Source organism: Camarhynchus parvulus, chromosome 1 (genome assembly GCF_901933205.1).
Source record: "Camarhynchus parvulus chromosome 1, STF_HiC, whole genome shotgun sequence".
In the NCBI taxonomy this organism is placed as follows: domain Eukaryota; kingdom Metazoa; phylum Chordata; class Aves; order Passeriformes; family Thraupidae; genus Camarhynchus; species Camarhynchus parvulus.
The window spans coordinates 39,358,443-39,378,806 of record NC_044571.1 but is presented as its reverse complement, the minus strand read 5'-3'; the positions used below and the strand labels follow the sequence as shown (position 1 = coordinate 39,378,806).

At 53.2% G+C, this 20,364-nt stretch overlaps 2 protein-coding genes across 2 annotated transcripts; both read left to right on the top strand.

The window, feature by feature from the left end:
- Positions 1 to 1,131: 1,131 nt before the first annotated feature.
- On the top strand, positions 1,132 to 5,047 carry ZIC2 (Zic family member 2). Its single transcript, XM_030959045.1, is given in 4 exon segments — positions 1,132 to 2,198; positions 3,939 to 4,102; positions 4,294 to 4,375; positions 4,378 to 5,047. Coding segments are annotated over 4 exon segments (1,572 nt in total). The 5' UTR covers positions 1,132 to 1,195; the 3' UTR covers positions 4,701 to 5,047.
- Positions 5,048 to 7,342: 2,295 nt separating this feature from the next.
- LOC115909890 (translation initiation factor IF-2-like) lies at positions 7,343 to 9,183 on the top strand. The gene is made up of 2 exons (XM_030959620.1): positions 7,343 to 7,786; positions 9,056 to 9,183. Exons 1-2 carry the CDS (start codon positions 7,375 to 7,377, stop codon positions 9,091 to 9,093), a joined length of 450 nt encoding a protein of 149 aa, XP_030815480.1. The 5' UTR covers positions 7,343 to 7,374; the 3' UTR covers positions 9,094 to 9,183.
- Positions 9,184 to 20,364: the final 11,181 nt, after the last annotated feature.

Below are 20,364 nucleotides of genomic sequence, written 5' to 3'. Positions count from 1 at the left end.
CTGCGGGGCCGGGCGGGGGCCGGGCGGCCGCGGGGCGATCGGCGGTGGCGCGGCGGGGCGCGGGGCGGGCGGTGGGGCGGGCAGGGCTCGGGGCGGCCGCTCCGCCATTAGCCGGTGGCCGGGGGCGCCCGGATGGACGGGACGGCTCGGGCCAATGAGCGGGAGCCGGGAGAGCGGCCGGGCGGCGGGTGAAGGCGGCGTTGGGAGAGGAGCCGCCAGTGCGGGCGGGGAGAAGGAGAGAGGCCGGGGGAGGGAGGGAAGAAAAAGAGGGGGAGGGGGGGGAATAAAAAGCCGCCGCCTCAGCAGCGCCCACCGAAATAAACAGAAGAGCGAAAGGCAGCGAGGGCTCGGGCGGAGCGGGGCTGCAACTCCGCCGCCGCGGCGCTCGGGCGCTCCCCGGCCCCTTCCCGCCCCCCGCCTCCCCTCCCCACCCCCACCGCTGCCCTTATTGTTTTTAATCCGCCTCCGGCACCCCCCTCCTTGCCCCCCTCCTCACGCCCCTCCGCCGCGGCGGGCGGGGGCTGCGCGGCGCGGGGCACCCCCCGGGTCCCTTCACTCCGTGGGAACCCGCGGCTGCAAGTTTTTCTCCGTGAGAGACACCGCTAATGCCCGGCGGAGGATAAAACGAGAAGCGGAGGCCCGGGAGCGGCGGGGGGCTCGGGGCGGCGGGGAGGGCCGCGGCCCACGCGGGGAGCGGCGCGGGGCCGGGCGGGCGGGGGGTCGGCGGCGCTGACATCCCGGTGGTGGCGGAGGAAGCGGGGGGGGCGGCGGCGGCGTGTGCGCGGGTCTGTGTGTGTGAGTGTGTGTGTGTGTGTGCGTGCGTGTGTGCCGCAGGGAACAGCGAGGCCAGCCTTCCCCCCCCCCGTCCCCAGCCCCGTCCCTCCCCTGCCCCCTCCCTCCCCTGCCCGCCCCCGCCTCAGCTCCTTTAATACACTTTGGTTCTGCGCTCGCCTTTGGACTCTGCTCTGCCTGGCTCCGGATACGACTCCGCCGGCGGCGGCTGCGGCGGCATCGGGCCGGAGCGGGCGCGGGCGGCGGCGGCGGCGGGGGGACGCGGCGGCTGCCGGGGGGAAGCGGAGCGGGAGCGGCGGCGGCCCCGCGCCCGGGCGGGCGGGCGGCGGCAGCCCGGAGGCGGAGGCTGTAGCGGGGAGGCGGCAGCGGCGGCAGCGGCTGCGTCCCCGGAGCGGCGCGGACCATGCTGCTGGACGCCGGCCCGCAGTTCCCGGCCCTCGGAGTGGGCACCTTCGCCCGGCACCACCACTCGGCCGCGGCGGAGATGCAGGACCGGGAGCTGAGCCTGGCGGCGCAGAACAGCTTCGTGGACTCGGCGGCGGCGCACATGGGCGCCTTCAAGCTCAACGCCGGCGCCCACGACCTCTCCCCCGGGCAGAGCTCGGCGTTCACCTCGCAGGCGCCCGGTTACCCTGCCGCCGCCCTGGGCCCCCACGCCGCTCATGTCGGTTCCTACTCCGGGACGCCCTTCAACTCTACCCGGGACTTCTTGTTTCGCAGCCGGGGCTTCGGGGACTCGTCGCCGGCCGGCGGGCAGCACGGCATCTTCGGCCCTGCGGCCGGCAGCCTGCACCACCCGCACACGGACGCTCAGAGTCACCTCCTCTTCCCGGGCATCCACGACCAGCACGGTCCCCACGCCTCCCAAAATGTTCTCAACGGGCAGATGCGACTGGGCTTGCCGGGGGAGGTATTCGCCCGGTCGGATCAGTACCGCCAGGTTTCCAGCCCCAGGACTGACCCTTACTCGGCGGCTCAGCTGCACAACCAGTACGGCCCCATGAATATGAATATGGGCATGAACATGGCAGCCCACCACCACCACCACCCAGGTGCCTTTTTCCGCTACATGCGGCAGCAGTGCATCAAGCAAGAGCTCATCTGCAAGTGGATCGATCCCGAACAGCTGAACAACCCCAAAAAAAGTTGCAATAAAACTTTCAGCACCATGCACGAGTTGGTCACCCATGTCTCGGTGGAGCACGTTGGGGGACCCGAGCAGAGCAACCATGTCTGCTACTGGGAGGAGTGTCCTCGCGAAGGCAAACCTTTCAAAGCGAAATACAAACTGGTCAATCATATCCGAGTGCACACGGGAGAGAAACCCTTCCCCTGCCCCTTCCCTGGCTGCGGAAAAGTTTTCGCCAGATCAGAAAATCTCAAAATTCACAAAAGGACGCACACAGGTAATTCGGGTTTCTTTCGCCACATTTCCTCCCTCTGCCCGTGCCTATATATGCGCGTATGTATATAAATGTAAACTGATAGATACTCAGACAGAGTGATGTTAAATTAGGATGGTCATAAAATAAGCTTCCAGTTTATTTTTTTAACCCTCTCCATCACATGGCTGCGTTTGTTTTGGTTTCTTCCCCAGCAGCATACACCCCTCTCCATTCCAGATTTCGAAAGGATATTTTACTGATTTGTTTTATTTTGGGAGTGAGAGCTGTAGATTTGTGCTGAGGTTCAGCGGAGTCTTTCCGCAGAAACGCGGAATACAACGCCAACCAAATTTTGCCGTCTTGCTAAAATAGGGGAAGACATCCGTCCGTCCATCCATCCATCCATCCATCCATTTGAAACGCCTTAGTCGTTTGCTCTATGCAACGTATTTGCATACAACTTCAGCGCTTGTGAGCCTGGCTTTTATTTATGGATACTCAGAGAAACTATATAAATACGTGCAAAATCAATCATTAGTCCTAAATCCTGTTAGAAGTGGCAAAAAGTCCCTTTCTGGGAATGTTTTCCATTAAATTTAAATGGTGTGAGCAAGGCAATAAAATTTTCTCATTTAAAAAAGAATTGTTTTTAAAGTCTCACTCGATGTGATTTAAGGTGTTTTTGCAACAGTTTATTAAATTATGTAATAGGGAACAGAGGATTTGAGGTTCGGAAACTTTCACCCAAATCAGGTGGAAGAGGGTCGAGGGAGCTCGGGCTTTCCTGATGGAAAATCGCCTGAGCCGAAGGGTAACAAAAATAAACGCATCCTCCCGCCTCATCTATTATTCATTTACTACTCCTGCCGGCTCAAACCGTGCCAGACTATTTCATAAAAGACAGCCAAATATTTTAGCGACTTCCACTCCAAATATTTACCCGGAGAAAGGCTAAAAATCTCGAGGCCTATTGTTTTCTCAAGTACTAAGCCCGATGCGAGGTGCGAGACGAGCTTTAACAAGGTTTAAAATTTGAGAAATGTATTTGCATGAGATGCCCGCACTGAAGTCATTGTGTCTGAGCGGATGTCTTTAAGAAACAATTTAGGTGCTAATGGAATCTAATGTTAAATGCTTCCCCCTCCAAAGGCGGGGGAATGTGGAGTTCTCACCTCCAAAGTACTCCCCGGCATTTGGAGTCCTGGCAGCCGGGCGAGAGGAATCCCTATGAAAATTAAATGAAGTATTTTACAGACGTTTAGTTTTCCCAGCGGATGTGCGTTTATCTCGAATATCCATACACGAAACAATATACCCGGCCTTAAATCTGTCGGTAATGGTTTCCAGTTTAACAGGATAGCGGATTTGGTACCGAGGCGAAACGGCTCGGTGATGCTTGCTTCTTTTTTTTTTTTTTTTTTTAATCGTCTCTCTTCTTCAATCTCTTTCGGGGCTGGCTATGTGTGTCGGCACCGGTCGAAATAAAATCAGGCAAGATGCCGGGACGGGGACATCCCCGGCGTTTTGGTAGGAAAACCAGCTAGGGGACGGGGGTTGCCTCGCTTCAGGGCAAGGCGTGAGCGGTGCGGCCCTCCGGCGCCGCGGGTACCGGGGCGCAGCCGCCCGGGCCCTTCCTTTGGGAAACTGCTGCACGAAGAGACCGGGAGAGGAGGGCGAGGGCGGGGAAACTCGGCGCGGGGCTGTGCGGGGTTTGCGCGGGGGCGGCCGCGCTCACCCCGCTGCTGCGCCGCTCTCTTGCAGGGGAGAAGCCCTTCCAGTGCGAGTTCGAAGGCTGCGACCGGCGCTTCGCCAACAGCAGCGACCGCAAGAAGCACATGCACGTCCACACCTCGGATAAGCCCTACCTGTGCAAGATGTGCGACAAGTCCTACACGCACCCCAGCTCCCTGCGGAAGCACATGAAGGTACCCGGCCCCGCAGCCGGCGGCGGGAGGCGGGAGGGCGGCCGCCCGCGCCGGGCGCCCCGACGGGGCGGCGGGCGGCGGGCGCGGGGCCCGGGGGCGGCGGAGGGCCGGGCCGGCGGCGGGGGGCGCGCCCGGGGGCGGCCGCGGCCTCGCCATCCCCCTCCACCCGGCCGTGTTGCCTTTGCCCCCAGGTGCACGAGTCGTCCCCGCAAGGCTCCGAATCCTCCCCGGCCGCCAGCTCCGGCTACGAGTCCTCCACCCCCGGGGCTGGTGTCCCCCTAGCGCCGAGTCGCAGAGCACCAACAACCTCTCCCCTGCGGCGGCGGCGGCGGCGGCGGCAGCGGCGGCGGCCGTGTCCGCCGTGCACCGGGGGGCGGCGGCGGCGGCGGCAGCGGCGGCGGCGGCGGCGGCCACAGCGGCCTTTCCTCCAACTTCAACGAGTGGTACGTGTAGGGCCCCGCCGGACTGCTCTGCACGGCCCCGCCGCGCCCTCCCCGCCCCGGCGGCGGCGGTGGCGGTGGCGGCGGGCAGGAGGGACCGAGCGAGCCCGCCGGAGACGCGCCGGGAGATGCCGCCGCACCCGCCGGCAGCGAAATGACGGCCGAGCAGGATGGGGACAGGGGGCCTTCATCTCCCCACACCCTCCCGCCTTCGCGTCTTTTTTTTCTTTTTTTTTTTTTCCTTTTTTTCTGGTTGGATTCTTTCTTTTTGAAAATATTTTGAACCAGCAAAAAAATTCCAAAAACTACGTGCTGAAAAAACATAAGAGAATGAGTAAATCAACGGCGGAAAGGAAAGGGGAGAGAGAGAGAGAGAGAGAGAGAGAGCAAAACATCCCCATGCTCCACCAACACATCACCCAGCTAAAAGCTTCCCAAGCCGGCGGAAAGAAACTCTCCCTCCGGAGTCTTCAGACAAAAGATCAGAGACTCAAACTCCTCTGGTCCCCGCGCCTCCCCGCCCGGAGCAGCCAGCGCCCTCCCGTCCCACGAACTGTGTATATAGCGGCCCTCTCCTTCCTCCGGCGAGGTGGGGAACGAGGTTTTCCTGGATTGTCGGTGTATAGAAGTTCGTCCCGTTTGTAAACCGCGGATTGGTCCCTTTCTTCTTCTTCTTCTTCCTCTTCTTCTTCTTCTTCTTTTTTTTTAAATCTTTCTTTTTCCCCCCTCTTTCTCCCTCCCCGAGAAAGTGATGGACTTGTTTTCTTTTCCCCCGCTCTCCCTCCCCATTTCCTTCTCTCCTCCTTTTTTAGTTCATCCCTTTTAAAAAAAAGTAACGTGGAAGAAAAAAAATGGTTTCTTTTGTAATTGTGATATCTTGAATATTGTGTTCCTTTTTAAGAAGCAACTTGATTGTAAACTGCATTTCAACTATAGACTGGGGAAGAAATACCGTGCCAAAGTCTCCATTCTGTTACTCACAGACACACACACGAACAACAACGCTTGTGAATGTATTTTTCTGTTAGCTGGGTTTACATGTGATGTTTTAGTGCTTTTGCAAGTTCAATTTGTTAGTTCCTGTTCGGAAGATTGTGAGGAAAATAAACGTCGTGCCGTTAGCTTTTCCATAATAACGCCCTTCCTCCTGTAAATACCTGTTACCATATTTATCCATTTGTAATTAAATTATGGTATTAACTTGCTACAGAGGAAACAGTATTTATAAAGAATGTTTCTTAACTATAAATATGTACAATTGTGAGCATAAACTGTTTCAGATTTTTTATTTGAAGGTTTAAGTGGTTTCATCATTTCTTGTGATATGTTTTGAGAGTAATGCATACAGAAATATAATAAAACGTGTTGAAACTGCACGAGCTGTTTCCTTTTTATGCCAAAGGCTCTCTAAAACATGCTCTAAGGTATGTGATGGGCTGAGCGGTGACTGCAAAACAAATGCTTTTTAAACTTCCGCTGCTTACTGGAAGAGGAGGATTCCTTCCAGCTGGACTCTCCCGTCCAGAAGGAAAAAAAACGGAGAAAAAAAAAAGAAAAAAGAAAAAAGAAAAAAAATCCACAAAAGCCCCTAAAACTTTGTGAAGCTTCTGAGCTGAAAGAAAAGGATGAGGGAGGATATGCGTATTCTCCAAATGACTTTCAAGGCAAGACCTTCTTCAGTAAGATATTTACCCGGCGAGAGCACATCTTCCTCCGGCTCCTGCCTTCCTCGGGCTCGCCCCTCTCTCCCCCGTGCGTGTCTGGCTGGGGCGATCGTTGCCCCAGAGAAAGAGGGGCGTTTCGGGACGGAGGTGGAGGGGCAATGACAAGGCTCTGAGCTCGGCTGCTTTGAGCCATAGATGGTCCGTGCCTCCCATGTTGTCATCTTTTTGGCAGCCTCCATACAACCCGGGAGAGAAGAAAGTTGTGATGACCGAGAGCTCACGTTACCCCTTCTAGTTTTTTCTCTCCCTCTCTCTCCTTTTCCTTTTAAAAATTATATTATATTTATTTTATTTTATTGTATTTTAGCCCAGGGAGCGGGTTGGGTTGTCAGATGTGTTCAGGGAGGGACGGAGAGCAGCCGGCCATGACTTTCCCGGGATGCTGGCCCGGCGTTTGGCTCCAAGCGCGACGTCGGGGCCCGGCCGGCGGAGCCGCCCGTGCAGGGCAGGCGGACAGCGGCTCTCCGGGCACAGCCCACCGCACCGGGACACACAAGGCGAGTGTCACTGCGGCAGGGAAATCGTGGCAAAAGTTCGGCCTTGTCAAGCCACCGAAATACGCCCTGCGAAGCAGCAGTGCTGTGACCGGGCTCCGAGCGCCCTGCGGTGGCTGCGCTGCCCTCAGCGGCGGCTTGTGCAGCCCGGGAGAGCCTCTGCTCCGCACACCCGGCCGGGCCCAGCCCTCGCACCCCGCCGCGCCAGCCGCCGCTTTGGGTTTTCTGGGCTTTGTGCCGTGTGTTCAAATATCAATAGAGCTGTCTCCGGCCGGTGTGAGTGAGTTAGGCGAGGAGATGAGGGTACACGGGGCCCTGCTCACTCCTGGGGTGAGATGAGGGTTACCTACACCCAGGGGAAGGGGAGGAGGGAGGGAAAGACACCCCCTCCCCCCTGTCCCGCCGCTGACAAGGAAGTTTAGATGTGGAGCGGCTCCGGAGCTTCCTCGGCGGCCGTGCTCCTCCCAGAGCGGCCATGCCCGCGCACCCGGCAGCTCCCCGGGTAATCAAACTGCTATTAAAACATAATTTATGTTCGGTAATAATATTACATAAAAAGATTTTATTAAAATCATTGGCATATGCCGCCTGCCCCTTGGAGACATCCGTGGGAAATGCAGCTGAGAGGATCCCTCCTTGTCCTGCCGGCCTTCCCACAGCTGAAAAACCATACGGGGGTCCCGCTTCAGAGGCAGTCCCTGGCAGCCACCGCCTGCCCAAATCCCCTCCCGGGCCCAGGGGCGGACGAACAGCCCTGCCCAAGGGCCACCAACCCCGCTCCGCCGTCCCCCGCCCTGGCGGGCTCGTCTCCGACCGGAGAGAAGCGCTCAGCAGCTGGGCTCGCCTTCTCCCTGCCCTCGGAGCCGTTCTGTCTTCGGGGGAGCCCAGGGATGATCCTTGGGGGGGTTAGGTGGCCTCCCTCTGGCCGAAGCGCAGGTCGTGTGGCAGCGAGGACAGCCCCAGCCCCTCCGGCAGGGATGCCTCGGCTCCGGCAGGCCCAGGGACGCGGCCGTGGCGGCTGTGGCAGTGAGTAAGCTCCCCCTCCTTCCCTATCCTACCCAGGCTGGCCTTGAACTTGACCCTCGCCTTGGCGCATCCCGCCCGCAGCCCCTCTCCACCCGCCTCCCTCGTGCCCTGACCCTGGCCCGGCCCTGCCACGCTCAAAGGAGAGCAGGAAGTCATCAGGTTCAGGGGTTGGGGTTTTTTTTTAGGGGGTAGAGCAGCCAAGATCCCTCTCACAGCCTTGTGCGAGGGTGGCCCACTGGCCCCGAAGTCCTCCTCTTCGCCCCTGTCCTGTGTCCGCCTCGACACCGTCAACCCCAAACCCCTCCCTCTCCCCAGCTTTGTCTCCTACACTGAACCTGCACTTGCCAAATCTCCCTGCCCTGGCCTTGAAGACAGCTTGGGAGCCAATCTGGAGGGAGGCCTGAGGCTTCCCCAGCAGTCCCGAGCCTGCCCTGGCATTCCGTGGTGCCCTCATGCCCACAGCAAGCGGTGTCCTGGCCGGTGGCCGCACTCCCCGACGGCTCTGCCCCGACGGCTCCCGGCTCGCCTGGGCCCCACGGCCCCGCCGTCGGTGAGCAGCGGGAGCACGGCTCTGTCCCGCTGCCGGCGTCCCGTGCCCAGCTGTGGCAGCAGCCCCACATGGCCGGCTGTCCTGCCGTGGCGTGATTCCTTCTTTATACCGTGAAAAGCAGCACGGAGGGGCGGCTTTAATTTTTATCGTTATTAATAATGATGAAATCTTCTCCTAACTCTTCCTGCGGACCCCCTGAAAAGACGGATTGATTTCCTTGGGAATTACTCCCTCTTCTCAAGCCAAAAAATTTGGGGCTCCGTCCATAAAACAGGCTGTGCTTTGCCCCCCGCACCCGCAATTGGAGGGCAGTTCAGGGCTCTGCCGTCACCTGCCCCCGCTCTGCTCCACCTGGCTGGACTGCTCTGGTGCCTTTGGGTTCCAGCCGGTGGTGGCAGAAAAAACCCGAGCCCAAACCCAAAGGTAAACCAACCTCCCGACAAACAAACAAACATGACAACAGCCCAGACCGAAATAGAATAAAATGCAGGAGCTCTCGCCCGAACCCGAGCGTGGAGCGGCTGCCGAGCCTGGCGGTGCCGCTGGCGCTGCCGGTGCCGGTGCCGGCGGGGCTCCGCAGCGGACAAGGGCTGCCCCTGCACGGCCAAGCCCCGCCGCCGGTGCCGGGGGCAGCAGCCCGGGCTGCAGCCGCTCCGTTTGGCTCTGGCCAGACCTCCCCAAACCCGTATCAGCCTTTTAAGTTTCCCCTTTGTTTTCAGAAACTCGTACACATTTCCTGCCCGCTATGAAGACATAGCGGGCTCCCCCAAACCTCTCCCCAGCCACAAGTGCACGCTAAACTGTGCCTTCCCGAGCACAGCGAGGTATGTATATTTTTCAATTTGTCATCTTCACGCATGGTTGTGAGGGTTGGGGATTTTTAGTTTTTCTTTTTTCCTTTTATTTTCTTTTTTGGTTTTTTTTTTTTTTTTTTTGGGTGGTGTTTTTTAATTTCGTGGGTCCCTTTTTTCTTCCTCTTTTTTTCCCCACTCCTTTTTTCATTCCTCTTAGGATTCAGATTTTTTCCCCCCATTGTTTTTGGTTTTTTTCTCTTTTCCCCGAGCCAGACGACCAGGGATGGAGCTGCATATTAGCAGCAGAGCAAGCAAGAACTATTGTCCCACCCTGCAGGGCACGGTGCCCCCCTCTGTCCCGAAGTGCAAGCCTTCCCCAGTGCTTGGGGTTTCCTCACTTTTCTTTCTTTCTTTCTTTTCTTTACTTTTTATCTTTTAAAAATTTATTTTCTGGACTGTTCCTCTGTCATTAATACTTTTGGGAGAGACAAAAGAAGAAAAGAAAAGAAAAGAGAAGAAGAAGGAGAAGGATAAGAAGACCGGGTGAGGGAAGACCTTCGCTAGAGGTTTCATGTCTTTAATAAACACTTCAAAGTGGCTGCCTAACTGCTGTCCCGAGAAAAGGAAGCACGGCACCAAACGGAGCGCGGATCCCACTTCCTCGCAGCGCGGGAAACACGAGCAGGTTCCCCCGCGTCCTTCGCCCGTGGTCCCAAGCGCTTTTCAATGAAGAGCGGGGGGATCTGGCAGGGAGGAGCGGCGGGACCCGGAGCGGAGCGGGGACTCCTCCAGCGGCGCCCTCGCCGCGCCGGAGCCCCACGCGCGGGATCAGCTGCTGCGTTCCGGAGGGGGAAGGACGCTCTTTTGGTGTTAAAAAAAAATATAATCGGCAACTAAAGCAGGGGAGGGGGGTGGGGAGTAATTCAAGCGCCAGTAAGTGATGGAGCGGGTGTTTTACACGCGTGGCATCGCACCTCGCAGGGGGCTGGGGGCGGCCGTGGGGTCCGCGGGGGGCTCCCGGCGTGAGCCAGCCCCAGGCGGGCAGGGTTTGCCGCCGCGGGACGGGATCTCCCCGACACCTGTCCGCGGGGTCCGCCGGGCTGGGGGGCTCGGCGCAGCGGCCCGGCCGCCCCGCCGCAGGTCCGTGTCCGTGGGTGGCCGCGGCCGGGGCGTCCCGGGGGCGACAGGGACGGAGCTTGGCCCGACCCGCGCTCCTGGCGCGGAGCCCCCGCAGGAGACGGGGACTGTGCCGGCGTGCGCGGGTTCGGGCTGGACCTCGGTGTACAGCAGTTTGAGGTGGGGGGAAAAAAAAGAAAAAAAAAAAAGAAAATAGAAAAAAAAAAACAAGAAAAAAAGAGCAATTTTCATTCCAACTTTTTTTTTTTTCCTTCTTCTTCCTACACTGCTAATTCCTCTGTGTGGGCAAACACCCCTTCTCCTTTGATTCTTAGCCACAGCGCCTAGATTAAATACCGGTTTTAATGAGAGCCGTGGCTGTGGCCGCATAAGGTGATGATAGTTATGAAGACGATCTGACCTGTTTTGATGAAGACGATCTGACCTGTAGGGAGAGAGGGAAAGGTCAGCCACATGCAGTGGCCAGATTTCTGCTTGTTCCCGGCACATGCTGCTACAATATTGATCCGCGGAGAAAGATAAACATAAAAGATAGATCGTATGTGCTGAATACTAATGAACGTGGCTTCCAGATTTTAATTGTTGTTGACTTCTTATTTCCACCGTAAACATTTGCTGATATCCGTAGGGCATTTCCCCCATTTTTTAAAATTATTATTTTATTTTTTCTTATTTTATCTTATTTTGCTTATTTTAATTTTTTTCCACTCATCTCTCAGTGTGTCTCTTGATGGAAATCTTCCCACCAAGTTATTTTCCCTATCAGCCGAGGTGCAACCACCCGAAAGTCACGGCCAACATCTCCTTTCCAGAAAAGGAAACCGCTCCTGGAAACGGGGAAAGCTCTTCTGAAAGGCAACATCTCGACTTGGGATGCTCCTTTTGGATTCCTGCCTCGTTACTCCCTCCATTCCTTTGCAGCAAAACGCTGCAGATGACACTGGAGTTGAGGGTTAATTTTTTTCCCCCTGCTCTCCCGGACTGGAATGCTGCAAACCCAGCACTTACGCTGGAAGAGAGCTCTCCTTTCAAAGCCTCCCCAGTTTCCCAAGTGTTACCAGACCAATACACCTACGGGAGGCAAAGAGATGGAAACACGCCGTGTCTCGGGGAGAGAGGCATGTTTCCCCTCGGCTGTGCAGAGGGAGTAGGCTCTTTTCCGAGGGTTTTCGCTGCGATACAAAATTGCTAAGATCTTTCACTGCCCTGACTGTCTCTTTAATTTTTTTTTTCTCTTCGAGATGGTCAAAATTAGCTGTAAACCGTGTAAAGCAGTCAATGAAACAGCTATCTCCAAACACGCGTTTCAAGTTTCTGCTGCTTCGAGAACGAGCGAGAGTAAGCACCATCGGCTATACAGTGGCAATTAACTATATCAGCCTCACATTTAAGAAAATGAGGGAGATATTAAACTCTTAATTCCCATCATTACAAATAATTTTCATGAAAGGAACTTCTAAAAGATTTTTCCCCCTCCCTTACACTTTCCAGTCTATTTTTTAACTCCGGAGTGATTTACTACGTAAGTAATTTTAGAGGATACAGTTTACAGCTTGAGTTATTAGACTGAACACCTCTGGCTGACACCACAACACCTTTTTTTTCTGCCTGCAGCTGTGAGTCACAACCCCATTTTCATACCAAACTGCTGCACATTCCTTTACAATATAGGCTTCCTTCTTGCAAAGATCAAACACTCTGCAGACAACGTGTTTATTTTAAAATACAGGAAAATTAAAACTAAACATGGACTTAAAAAAAAAAAAAACAAATGCATAATTTCTTTCCCTGCTGTCTCTCCCACTAAAATAAATTAAAATAAAATTAGGAGGGAACGGCGTAGACTGCTCCAATAAAATAATACAGTGACAGAGCCAAAACAGTTGTTTTCGACAGGAACCGTCCCTTCTGTTTGCTGTTATTTATTTATGCATTATTGTGGCTATGGTTTTAATTATATGTGGGAATATTAGGCCAAGATGCTGTAACCGTAGCCTCCCTTTAACACACTTTTCTTATTTGTTTAGTACCAGCGCTACAAGGCAAGAACAGGCACCATAAGGAAAATGTTTTCAATATTCTGTTTAAGAGCTTACAACAGGGAATCCCGGAATTACAGGAAAACCTGCAGGCCTGCTCCGTGGAGGTGCCCGGCAGGACCAGGCAGATTTCGTGCTCCTCGGCAGGTTTCGGGGTGCACGGAGGGGGAGGAATTGCGGGAGAGGTGCCCGGAGTAATTTTTACCTAGCAAAGCGGCGTTTTGAAAGCCTCCTTGCTGTTCAGCAGCACAGACACTAGGATGCTTCTTAATTTTGAGCATGGCAAAGGTAGACTTAATCTCTGCTCCTTCGGGTAACCTACTGCCTACTCCTCCCCTGGGGTTTGAGAGGGGGGCTTTGCTGCAAGTCCTTTTTCTTCCATCCCCTATTTATGGGTTTTGTTGTTCTGTTTTTTTGGTTTTTTTGGGTTTTTTTTCCCCCGTAGAGGAGCGTACTCGATGGTGTTGGCGTTGCCCATAACTTCCTTCTGCTCCTTCGCGAGCCTTTCCTCACGTCACCGGAGTGATGGGTGAGGAGGGGGGAGCGGGACATACCTGCCCACATTAATTTATCTTTGGTACTCGTATCGTACTTTAGAGAAGAAGAATTAAAAGGAAAAAAAAAAAAAAAAAAAAAAAAAAGAAAAAAAAAAAAAAAAAAAAAAAAAAAGAAATAAGAAGGAAAGAGAAGGATCACTCGCTTTAGGAAACGGATAAAACAACTTCTCCTGTCATCCCTCCAAATTATCCCCGATGCAAGTGGCTCCGAAGAGCCGAGCGAAGCAAGCGACGAGCCCCCAGCGCGCTCTGGGCTGTCTTGGCGCAGCGAGGGGGAGCGGGACCAGCCCTTGCCAAGCGGGACCACGGCACATCCTCCGCCACGCCGCGGTGGCTCCCGGGGCCGAGGGCTCTCTGACCGCTCGCCGCCGCGGCACGACGTGCGCCCCACAGCAGAGCGGAGCGGCAGGGGCTTCCACCGCTGGAAGCGCTCCCGTACCGCGGGCACGGTTGCTGCCGTTCCTGGGCCTCGCCATTCCCGCTGTCCGCACCCGCCCCAGCGCTCTCGGAGCCGCGCTCCCGCCGCCGCTTCCCTCCCGCTACCTGCGCGCTCGCTGCGCGCACCGCGGGGCGGCAGCGCCGGGACGGGCGGCAGCGGGGCGCGGAGGCTTTCCCGTCTGGCACAAACGACACCTGCTAAGGCGGACGGCTGCGTCCACCAAGCCTCCTCCCCACCTTCCCACCCCCACCAACCCCCCTCCAAAAAAAAAAAAAGAAAGTGAGAGAGGCGAGTTTCTCGTTTCCAGCTCTCAAATGAAGTTCTGGGACTTGGCAAAGACAGCACAGGTATCTATGGATGGCCCGTTCCGTCCGCGGAGGCTGCGGGTGTCTCAGGGGGCGTTTGCTAGCGTCGTTCCCCCACAGGGTTCCCCCTCCACCCGCGCCCCCAGCTCAGAGGGCGATGTGGCTGCGATCTCTGACGGGACGTGCCTGGCCCGCCTGGCCTCACACACCCCGGCCCCCGTGAACGCCTCCCCCTCTCTCCCGTCGGGGGCTGGCCCCTGCTCTCCTCTCCGCGCTTTCTGCACAGCAGCCGCGCCGGTGCCCCGAGGTATTTGGGGTGTCCACAGCAGGCGGACTGCTGGTTCCGGAGAGGGGTCCAGATCCTGCCCCCCGAGCTTTTCCTTTAATGGATTTGTGACAAACTGGCGCAACAGCCCCACGTCTCTCCCTGTCAAGGTGCTCCGGGCATTCAGAGCTGGCAGGGGTGCGCTCAGCGGCCGCCCCGCCCTGGTCGAGAGTCCGATGCTCAGTGGCCAGCACACGCCGTCTGCCTCTCCAGAAGTAGGAACCTAACCCTTCTCGGCGGGGATTTAACAAAAAGGGGCAGTTGCGTTTAATTAAAAGCATCGACTGAGGCCGGGGGAAGCCGGGTTCAGGAGCTGCTCTCGCGGCTGAGGGGGATTTGCCTCACAAGTCCTTCGGGGTGCTCCTGCCCTCTGGAAAGGTTCATGTTTTAGCGGCATTAGGGGGAATGAAGGTAAAAGTCAGAGACAGCTTTTTTCCCCAAACCCGGTGAATGCAATTTTGCAACGCAATGAGGAGTTCATTTTTTTTTTTTTTGGCCGGTTTGTCCTCCCCGGGGAACACCGAAAGCGGCTCCCCTCGAAAGCACACGAAGGGGATGTGCGTCCTGGCGCTTCCAGGCTTCGATGCCCGAGCCCAGCGAGACGCAGTACCGCAAGCCCGGGAACAGCTCCCCCAGAGAGCCCAGGCTCTGCAGCGCCCTGCTCCCACTTCTCCCGCGGCCGTAACAGCGGGATGCCTCCGCCCCGCTGGGGCCGTGCATCCTGCTGCCCTGAATTTCACTGCCAGGAGCAAAGCTGGACTGCCACCCGCGGGGCCACGGAGTGCTGCGTCCCTGAGTCCGCTCCGGTGCACCGGAGGGGCTCCGGGTCGCGTTTCCCCGCGCCCGTCATCTCGGCATTTCGGCACTTCGTGGCACTTCGTGACGTCCGCCACACTAGGCATGTAAGGTACTTTTAGGCTTTTAGGGAGGCTGTCCCCGCCTCCGGGGCGACATGGGAAACGAGGGGCGAATTCCTCGTGGAATGCCCAGCGCCAGCCCTCGGGAGTACGCGCACACGCTGTGCCACCATCGCTTTGTGAAATGCGCCTGCCAGGCTCCCGAGCCTCCGAGTACCCTCCCACAGGGAATCCCGGCCCCTCCAGCTCTTAGAGCAGGAGGGACGTGAACAAACAGGGCTGCGGCTCCCTTCTGGTTTCTGGCAGTGCCCCCGGTGCTGGGAGCTCCTGGGAGCGCCTGGCTCTCCCCGCACAGCCGGGCGGGGTCCCGTGCGCCCCTTCGGGAGACGCAGCGGGCAAGAAACATGGGGAGGTCCGGGGCGGGCTGTGCGGGGCCGGCGAGGTGTCCCCCGCCTCGGGATGTGTGTGGGGGTGTGTCTGTGTGTCTGTGTGTGTGGGGGGTTGCACACACCACGCCGAGAAGCAGCGTGGATGTGGCGGCGGCTGTCGGGGCTCAGCCCCACTCCGGGCAGCAGCAGACTGAGAGGCCGTGGCGGTGCCCGGAGCCCAGTACCAGAAACTAGATCATCGGGAACTAAACCATTGGTAGCATGCCTCTGAAACAGCGGGAGAGCGGAAGAAACAGTCTTTGCTACATTAGATCTTATTTTGGTGGGATGCATCCACATTCACTAGCCCTTTCACATTAACGCCCTTTATCTTACACTTTCAATGCTTTCTAAGGGTACCCACGTGGGCTCATCCCACACAGTGTGTGGGCTCCTCCACTGCCAGCTCAGCAGACGCTGTGGCATCTCAGGGCCCTGGCTTGCTGGCTCTCAAACACCCATGGAAACGCACACCTGCTTGGAGACATGAATAAGATGGAAAAAAGATGGTCTGTGTCACAAAAGGTAATGCAAAATGTAATGGTAACCTAGTACTGCAACAGTTACATGAGAAACCCCCCTAATTTCCTTTGTCAATACAGTGGCAGTGTTTTTTTTTTTTTTTCCAGAAAAGAGAATAACAAGCAGAAGTCACACATGGAGGTGCAAAAAACCAGCAAGAACCAGGGTCAGATTCTTGCTTCCCAAGCAAAACCAATGAACCACCACTACCAGCCAAAAGAAATCTCATATGTTTTATTTGCCTTCCATGGACTTGTATATTTAGCACATCTTTTATTGCCCCACTGTGCTTCCAGAAAGTTGCAATACTTTAGCCTGAAATCACATGAGCTTTTGGCAACTCCCTCCTGCTACAGCTGCGAAAGGAGATTGAGCCTCCAACAGCACTCATTCATCCCACCACTCATGCCAGATATTAAGTGACTACATCAGCTGTTGGGGTGGTTCCTCATGCAGCCAAAATGATCAGCTCCCACGTGCAGCACACTAGAGACATCACCACCTAAGCCAGAATGACAATGACATACAAAACTGCCCCAGCCAATGGCTGGGTTTTAATAAACAATAATTACATCGTACACAGCTCATACCAGTTTTGCTATTATCAAAGAACAGCAGAAGCTATGTGAGAGAATGTAACAGCAGAAGTTCTCAGGTTAGCCCAAGTTAGGGGCCTGAGCACTGAATTTGATGGGTATGTTAATCCTTCATCTTAATTTCTGCAGGAGATGAAGCAATAAGAAATCACGTAGGGATTTTTGTCTTTAAAATATGTTCCTTTAATACTCTCAAATAATAATCCCTAAATGCATTACTTCTTACCTTCATGGGGTTTAAGTGGATTTTAAATAATTCCTAGACCTGCACAGTCCTTTTATAGATAAATACCTTTTATCCTCTGCATGTATTTTGCTAAGCAAGTATCATAGTGGGGTGTATCAGAAATATCCAGATGGGCAATGCCATCATCTGTAGTACTATCAGGAGTTGCTGAGGAGATAATTGAGGTGTCAAGAGGCTGCAGTGGGGATTGAGTAGCAGGAACTTACGAACTTTAAGAGCAAATAGACCATTTTAATTCAATATTCTAGAATGGGAAAGACAAATAGAAACACCCCAGCAGAACTGTTTTCAAAGAATGTTTTTTATGAAATCTCAGTGGTCTTATGGGCATATCCCATTTGCTTGAGAATATTTACTTTTCTGTTGGTTATTTGAGAGTCTTTGATGTTTACTCAGCTGACCCATCCTGGTTTCCTGCCCTTTACTGCCCGTAGGCACCTTTTGTCCCTGCATGCCTACATGCTTTATATTCAGTTTCCATACGGATCAGAGTTGTCTCTTGGGCAAGCCAGACAAAATGAAACCTCCAGGTTTATTTCAGCTGATTTGAACTGCTGCCAAGGCAAGGGCCACACTGTCTCAAGGACTGAGTTTTAAAAATCTAGTGAAGAACAGAACACTCAATTACTATTTATTTCCAGAAGGTATTTCTGCATCTTCTTACAGTTGGATTTTATGAAGACTCACCCCATCAAATTCTAGCCCCTAGCTGTGGTTTGGTTTTACACATGTCAGTGAGGCAGTTCTCCTTCTACAAAAAAAAGGCCCCTGATGGTTTTAAGTCTAGCATGATTGAATATTTGATTGTGATCATTGTGAAAGGGACCCGGAGTTTAATAAATAAGTAGGCAATCAACTTTTTTTTTCTTTTCAGGATAGATGTTAGTGAAATGGAAATATTTCTATAAAACAAGGACATTGCCACTCTACTTTAAAAGTCTATATGAAAAACTGAACTTTTTAAAAATCTGTTCAAAAGTATTCTTTGATACATATCCTAATTCTTAATGTGCTAAAGAAAACTGAACTTTAGGCTTCCGTGTCTATAGAATTAACAGATTAGCAAACAAAAAATTCTTCAAGCAGTTCTCCCATGTAGATGCCCAAAGCACACTGCATGCCCTGAGAAGTGGTCCTGCTTGCTAGTTTTGTGAGCAGTCTTCAGTGAAGAAGCCAAATACCAGCAGGGGATGAAGAGTGACCATCTTTCTCTCCCCAGGAGGTGATTTCATCAGGTCAGGATTAAGGAAAATAGCAGGGCAGGTTGGAGTATCGTGCAGGACTGTCAATCTAACATCTTCCAAGAACAGTACATTCCCACAAAACTATAAATAAGAAAAAAACGTGTGCTAACTGCAGCATATGAGCAGAAAACCTATTAGGAGCCTCTAGAAAAAGACATCATCTGTCTATTTGGGAGAAGTAAAAAGCATATGCTTGAAGCTGTTGTCATATAAACACATGTCTAGAACATGAGCTTTTCCAGGATGCAAATAAATGGGCTAGTCACTCAACATATTCTCTATATACTGAAATTTAAAGTAATTAGAGGAGAATTGCTGGGCTCCATTAGCAAATACTTTATTTTAATAACACTCAGGATATTTTCTGTATTTTCAGAGGTACTAGATTTCAGTTTGTTACAGTTAATGTAATAGAAAATTCTGTAGTCATTATTGACTGCAACGGCCAACTTACAATTTGAGAATTAAAGTCCCATGAGGAAAAGCGGTGACGGATGTTGAAACAGTTTGTGCTCATACTCCACCTTATAACCGACAGCTAGAATGAGTTGGTTTTTGAGGAGATACAAGGGGATGTGGAAGCTGGTTTCAGAGAAAACCAAGCACTTACAGACAGCACTGCGTCTGCAATCAGTGGGTTGGTCTGTGAGTTCAGGCTGGTTTGGTCTGACAGGAATAGATAACTGGAGTTGGAAGTTTATGACAATGGATTTGACAGTATGTGATGATATTCAGTATATCCTCCTGCATTAGCGTGACTGCCCATTCCTCATTAGGGCCAGAATATTCTCATTAGTAAATTGGCTTGCATGATCCAAAAGTGCTTTCCCTATGGGCTGAAATGAAGTGCTGCCCTGGGGAGAAGGAGCATGGGGGTTACCAAGTCCCAGCCCTCTGTGCTTAGTGCCCTTCAGCACTGTGCCCAGCACAGGCCGGTGAGATCTGAAGCCCAACCCTGTCCCAGTGCCAGGCAGGGGTTTGGCCCTTCCACACAAAACAGCTTGGTGCTCTCTTTGCTGTTCAACATCCCTGTGATCTGTCTTTCTTTTCTTTTCAGCAAAGATACAGAGACTCAGCCTTACGACTCAAATTGTAGGGGACTCTAAAGAACTCTTGATGCAAGGGAAACCTGTCTGTTCCCATCACAGATGGTATCACCTGGTCATGGGGCTTAAAAGGGACCTAAACATCTGTGTTTCCAGTGACACTGTGACTAGATGCCTTTGTCCTTGATTAAATTTTACCAAATTTTACCTGAAATTGTAATTGGAAAAGCATTAAACTTTTTCTTGACAAGGAGATGGAGGCAGTGTCTGGCTGTGTCCTGCTGGTCGCCAGAACTCAGTGTGTTCCCTGTCCACTTTCCAGGGACCTCTTGGATGACCTGGTTTGCGCGTCCATGACTAGCAGGATATAATGAACACTACTCCCCTGTCAACATTTCACTGTTCTGACCCCACATAAATTGCTGCTCTGTGACAGTTGATGGAAAAATTGTGAGGCTTTAGGAACAGAATCAGGGTTCCCAAGCATGTAGTGCCATGAGCCTGTTTTGCTGTGTGGGGCTTCCCTCTGGAAATCCAAAACCACCTATACTGGAGAGGCACTCAGTCATCTCTCAGGAAGTGATCAGTCACTTAAAAGATGGAGATCCCCTCTAATGAATTAACAGAGTCTTTCTCCTCTGACATCAGCAGATTATCCCTGTGAAGGCACTGGACCCATTGAGTTGGGTTAAATCTTCTGCTTTCAATGCTACAGTTAACCTCAAAGGTATAATTTCCTTGGGAATATGTTTGAACATTTTTTTCTCTCAACATTTGTAAGGATTTTCAGTATTTCCTTCCTGTTATCTTAAATTTGACTGTCTTTGAGGCAAACAAAAACCATTTTAATTAATATAAATTTATTTCAAAATGAATGAAATGCTACCCTGCTACAGAACCAGCTATAGCTACACCCAGGAGTATGAGCAGAGAGCAAAAGCAGCACTCAGGGACGCAGATTGCCTTTCTTGCTATACTTTAAGGGGTAAGCACTGCAGATAATCCAATGCCCAATTCATGCAGAACAATTGTAACTTTTGATACAATTGAACTGACAAATAATACAATCTCCCTGATTTATTGCAGTGATATCTTCTCAGTTTGCTGCTTTGAGGTTGAATGAGAGACCACAATATGAAGTCTGGGGCCTCATGGCAGTATGACACTTCCCATAGGACATGAAATGATGAACAGGAGAGCAGCTTACCTGTTTTATTGATGGAATATTTGAGTTTTAAGCCTGTAGTCTTAATCCTACAGTCTCCATATTACACATGCTTTTGGGAACATTGTTGAGAAAACACACATTTCTGGGAATCATAAGGCAATGAACACACAACCTGGCTCACACCTGAAATCTGACATATTGTATATACTTAGCCTGTTCATGTGCAGCTTATACAGTAAACACATCAGCAAATGATTACTGGTGTCTATTATACTTAAGGTTGCCAAATATTTTCAATTTAATCATCTCCTTTCCTGTTTTCAC